This window comes from Oncorhynchus masou, chromosome 23, assembly GCF_036934945.1.
Source record: "Oncorhynchus masou masou isolate Uvic2021 chromosome 23, UVic_Omas_1.1, whole genome shotgun sequence".
NCBI lineage: Eukaryota > Metazoa > Chordata > Actinopteri > Salmoniformes > Salmonidae > Oncorhynchus > Oncorhynchus masou.
The window spans coordinates 26,238,893-26,244,892 of NC_088234.1; the positions used below are offsets into that span (position 1 = coordinate 26,238,893).

Consider the following 6,000-nt stretch of genomic DNA (forward strand, 5'->3'; position numbering starts at 1 on the left):
ACTACCTCTACCGTCGTGCCCTTAAGCAAGGCTCTTCATCTCAAAATAGCTTCAGGGATGCTGCTCTGACCTTGTGCTCTGTGTGTGTGGTTCGATTGGATGGAAAAACAACCACAAAAAAAACAACATTTTCCAATTTGAATAATGGTCCATTATTAGTAATACAGTTGTATAGTATTCCAATGGTTGTCATCCTCCTTTTCTGCAGGGTCAGCTTGAGTGACGGCACTGAGAGTGAGAACAGCTCAGCGCCCTCTCCACACTCTCGCCACGAGCCCCCGCCTTTAATAAACACCAGTAATAACCAGGTAAGACCAATAAAATCATCAACATTATGAAATTGAACACAGCTGTTATTGGTTTTAGACACTGCTTGTATGGAAACATCAGTCTTAGCATCTTATAATTCCCAGGATGCGTTTCCCTCGTGCGTCAGCCACAATGCTACTCGTAAATAATGACCGTTGTGTACATTTTAAACAAAGCAGTGGTTTTCCAGTGGGTACATATGATAATCCCTTATCTGGGTCGTATTCACTAAAAACGAAATGAATGGAAATGGGTCAAAATTGGGAGGGTCTACCTGAACTTGGCTAATAAACGCCTGTTTTTCATTACCAAATGTATTGCTACGTTGTGTACTGATGAATACAACCTTGATGTCTCGCAGATACTGGAGGTGAAGAGCCCCATTAAGCAAACGAAGCAGGATAAGAATAAAAACATTGACTGTGACAAGGTGAGTAGCTTCCTTGTGGTTGGGGTTTTACAGAGATAAGGTCATATCAGTGTAATTGAATGGTATTGTAGCCAGGACATTTGTTGTCGCCAGGACATTTGTTGTCGCCAGGACATTTGCAGTCCTAAACTGAATTGTCTGCAGTCACCAAGGCGCTTGCAAATCGACAGGAGATAGTCCTCCAGATAATCATAACTTGGCCCGGTTAGTCTCCCTGTCATAGTCCCAGAGGTGTAAATAGGCAACGGACATGGTTCAAATACACACAGGAAAGTTTGAGGTTTGCACTTTTGCGACAACGCAGTTGGCATCGTTGTCGTCCCAGGCAAATTTTAAATCAAACCACGGCTCAAGTACATGACATTCGGATTTGATACAGTTAAAAAAAAAAAAGTATTGTTTAGTAGATCTCCCCCATGCTGATGGGCCGTGCTTTCCATCTCTCTCTCTCTCTCTCTCTCTTAGGCTTACCTGGATGAGCTGGTGGAGCTACACAGACGACTGATGACACTGAGAGAGAGGCACATACTCCAACAGGTGAGGTCCAATAGTGTTTGTTTGTGTGGGTTTGCTGTACTAATACATGTGTTCTCGGAGGATGAACCCGTACGTTTGCCGGTTCATGTTTGCATGGAAGATGTCGCTGTATCTGTTATACAGCACATTATAATTGAGGACTACGTATAGGTGTCAGGCAATTATTAATGATCTGGTTAACCTTTTTTTTCTCCACTCCATCTAAAAGTACACGTCCTCTTGCTTACGTTCACAAGGCCTATCATATGACCGCATTAATGGAGATTCCCAGCCGCCGTTGCCAAGGAGCGGGCTCGCTCTCCTAATGAGAAGTTTGGCTCTGAGCATCGGTGGAAAAACTCCTCCCCGCACAACATCAGCGAACCGAGCGCTAACTCACGGCATAATCAAGCTAATCCTCAGAGCGCTTGGAGACTTCAGAGTGTCATAGCAGTGTTTCACAGCCTCTGAATATGAGACATGTGAATGATTAACTTTCCAACCTCCCAATGCTATTTTGCCTCTTTTTGGAAATACCGCAATGGAGTCATTTCATTTATTGTTTTTGAAGAAGAAGAATCAAGAAAATGTGGCCAGTTTATTTTCAATAGAAATGAATCTGTAGCATCTGCCAAAGTGCTGTCCTACCTGACCAAAACCAGGTCCGGTAATCTTGGTGTGGTTCCTTCTCCCCGGATACGGGGGGAGGGGTGTGTGAGACTCGGCTTGAAAGAATCTGAATTCAATCTTCCATGTCATAACAATTGGCCAAGTCTCCCTGCACTCCTGGTCCGGCCGGCGCTCAGGGAGGGAGGGAGGAGAAATGCGTTCCACATGGAGACCCAACCGGTGCTTTGTAGTATGAAACAGATCAGGCTAGGGTCACCCATTACGTTACAACACCGCCACGGCTTCAGACACCGGAGTTCCAGTAATCACTGCAAGATAGACGCATACACACGCACACACTTCCCTATCGGAGGAGAGCTGGAACCAATAAGACACCAGCCAAGGAAAAAGCATATTTCCTATTCGGGCCTCTCCCTCTCTGATAGAGTTCACATGCAAGGAGTACAGTGGAGTAAATTAGGGGGGGGGGGTCCCCATTCCAAATTCATTGTAGTAAAAACTGACACTAGCCCACCCACCTTTCAATGACTTCCCACAAATTTGTTTTGAGTTAGTCTATTGTATAGTGTGCGGTCCAACATTGTCTGACTAGGCTGCTCCCTGAGATTGTATAGGGCGGGAACTCTGCTGCTGGTCAATATACCAAACATTAGGACAACTTCCTAATTATGTTGAATGTGGATGATTTAACAAAGGAAATGTGTACAATTCCTCCGTACTTGGTAGGATTAGGGTTTACAGACTGTAGTCTAAGGGTTTGTTGACTTTCTATCTGTGACTTCTTTCCCCTCACAGATAGTGAACCTCATCGAGGAGACTGGACACTTCCACATCACAAACACCACTTTTGACTTTGACCTCTGCTCCCTGGACAAAACTACGGTGCGGAAGCTCCAGAGTTACCTAGAAACGTCTGGAACGTCATGAGGTCATGGAGCTGCTGGCTGCTGCAAGGAACAATGTTGGAAGAACTTAGGAATCTTCCTCTTTTGTTCCCCCCACACCCCAAAAATGTACTTTTCACTGCAACGCAAAAAGATGACCTGCCACGGCCGGGCCCTGCCCCGGGTCTTAGTGCCTGGCCTTCTGGTCGCTCCACAATGCTCGTTGGATCCTGTCTCTCCACCCGACCAGGGTAGCCCGTAAGCACAGACCGGATCGGCGTGTCGTGTCACCCTGGAGATGAGTCCTGTCGACCAGGAATATCACCCAGAAAGCCTTGAAAAATTCCACAGTTGACAAAAGAAAACGTGGTAAAGAAACAGTGACCTTGCTTTTAAAACTAATGTGCATATTATTACCATGTATTGAATTTTTTGGCGTTCTTTGTGATGAATGGTGCATGTTCAACACTGCCTTACCACGTTTGTCGGTCTTTATTTATTGAGTTGTGTGTGTGCGTGTGTGTGTGTGTGTTTGAGAGAGAGAATAGCAACACTGAGTTAGTCTTGTGCAAGCACTTCACAACATGCATCTCTCTGGCTCTGGAAGGACGGTGGAGCAGCGCGTTGTCATCACAACGTTAAGATTTAAATTATCTTGTGACGGATGACTTGAATGGCAATCAAACGTCCCTCTATATGAAGACGGCAACTCTACCCTCTCCTCCAAAATAATAATTGTTATCAGTGCCCACCGGTACAAGCTGAAGACAAATCATGAACTCAAATTGTTGAAATTAACACAATTGTATATTCCATTCTTGGTACCAAATCTTTAATTGATGTATTGGACAATGACGAGGCAAATTTCCAAAGTGTGCTGCATGTTGTTTTTACAAGCTCTCACTTGTATTCCGCTGCTCAAGTTGAAACCAAGCCTAGTGTTTGATCAATCTATTCTGCCCTACCAAGCAAAAAGGCAGTAACTGCTCATAGCATGGAACTGATAGAAATGGCTTTTATTTACCTTGGTTTCACAGTAACTTCATGCAGTTACTGCTAACATGACCCCCATTTTCTACAAAATACAATAAGAGGCAGGATACATGTCCACATGATTAAGCATGTATATGTTGAAAAAATAACATTTTCAACCAAATGAGCAGTTACTGCCTTTTTTGCTTGGTTGGGCAATATTGTAAGCAGGCCTGAGCTAAAAAAAGGAACTATTTTGAATCCTGGAATTTTAGGAGGAAAAATTGTACTCTTAAGACTGAATCTTATTTATTTCACGGTGACCTCCGTTGCCAAATCAAAGTTGTGCATTAGAAATGAACTGAACTGATTATGTTTTGTGTAACTTTGTCCTTTTTTGCTAACCTGAGGAGTTGAAGTTAATTTTGTCTGCTGAGAGCGATGCCTCAACAGGAATACCAGTGGTTGTAGCTGCTCACAGGGCCACGCAAAGGCAGAATATGTTGCATTTTTTTTCTTGACCAATGTCAGTCTTATGAGTTTGTATTCTTAGGACATACAATAAAAATGCTGTGTTTTGTACAGATGAGAACATGTGCAACCTGTGGTAAAAAAAAATAGTTAGTCACTGTAAATGTAACATGTTTTGTTTGTTTTGACTTTGTTGCAATGATATTTTGTAATTTCTCTTTTTTTTTTTGTCGAAGCCCAAAGATTTTGGTTTTGGTTGAGATATTGTTTATTTGTATATAAACGTTGTGATTATTAATGTCATCTTTCATTTCTTGGAAGGTTGGAAAAAATATAACATTTTGGTATTTTAAACAATGGTAGTTTACAATCATGTGTTTTAGTCAAAGCTAAAACTGGCTTCTGGTGGATCCACAACATGCAGCAAATTTTTTTGGGTTGATTTCATCACTATTCTTGACTATCTTCTAATTAGTCTGCCATTTGAATTGTATAACTAAATGACCACACTGCTCCCCCCATGTTTCTAATTTGGGAGGGAAACACGATTACTTCTTGTATACACGGAGTGTACAAAACATTAGGAACACCTTCCTAATATTGAGTTGCTGCCCCCTTTTGCCCTCAGAACAGCTTCAATTCGTCAGGGCATGGACTCTACAAGGTGTCAAGCGTTCCACAGGGATGCTGGCCCGTGTTGACTTAAACCGATGCGCCTGGCACCTACTACCATACCCAGTTCAAACACAAATATTTTGTCTTGACAATTCTCCCTCTGAATAACACACACAATCCATTTCTCAAGGCTTAAAAATCCTTTAACTTGTCCTCTCCCCTTTATCTACACGAATTGAAGTGACATCAATAAGGGATCATAGGATTCACCTGGTCAGTCTCATGGAAAGAGCAGGTGTTAATTTTTTGTATTCTTAATGTATATGAATGCTTCTATTGGGAGAGAAGTGAGTGCTGGGAATAGTTATACAATACCAACCTTTTTCAAAGGGACGTGTAATGGGACGTGTCTGTTCAGGATGGCGCAACGTTACAGAACAATAGGCATAGGCAGTCATTTCTGCTCTACAGTATACATTGCATTTCTATCTGCAGCATTCGGAACATTTCACCCTATTGAATACACCCCCTCGGTTATCAACTGTATATCTAGCACTAGCAGTCATCTCAATCTCCCGTCTCTTGCCTATTGAGATGTATGGGGGGGGGGGGGTACATGAGGTTGCAATGTAGTGCAGTTCTGTGTTGGGTTGAATGTGGAACTTATTGTCTCAGTCTCTGCTGTCAGTTCTACCAGATCTGACCCATTTACTGTGTGTTTTCAACTTGCAGACTATTTCCTATAAAATGCACAGTTGCAATTCCTTTTTGTGGGGAAATTTGGTTTTGTGTGATTCAAGGTTTCACGTTCAAAGTTCCATTTCATGTCACTGAATTCCAATGACAACGTGATCATTTGATTACCCTAGTTTTCTTCAACTAGCCACTAAGTACTGTATAAACGCCACTATTCCTATTAAACAAAGTGTTGACTTATTTCTCAGTGGATCTTCAAATGCCCAGTGTTTCAGGATATTTTGAATCCTGAATCATCGAGACAAAGCCTTTTCCAGGCCGTTGGGGAGGAGCCCACAGTATGTGCCGTTTCTGTAGCATGAGAAGTACACTCCCTGAACAGGACCCTAGTTTCTCACTGAGACATAAAAGCAACTGTAAAAGGGGAAAAGTTCATGAACCATTTCTTTTTATACATAACACAGGTCTCAGGTCAGA

At 42.5% G+C, this 6,000-nt stretch overlaps 1 protein-coding gene across 1 annotated transcript in view; it reads left to right on the forward strand.

The window, feature by feature from the left end:
* The window catches only part of mllt3 (MLLT3 super elongation complex subunit), a 44,357-nt gene extending 38,605 nt beyond the window's left edge, over window positions 1-5,752 (forward strand). The window contains exons 11-14 of the mRNA XM_064931709.1: window positions 209-308; window positions 671-739; window positions 1,205-1,276; window positions 2,681-5,752. Of these exons, the coding sequence (XP_064787781.1) occupies window positions 209-308; window positions 671-739; window positions 1,205-1,276; window positions 2,681-2,812 (373 nt within the window). The 3' untranslated portion in view covers window positions 2,813-5,752. The remainder of the gene's footprint in view (window positions 1-208; window positions 309-670; window positions 740-1,204; window positions 1,277-2,680) is intronic.
* Window positions 5,753-6,000: the final 248 nt, after the last annotated feature.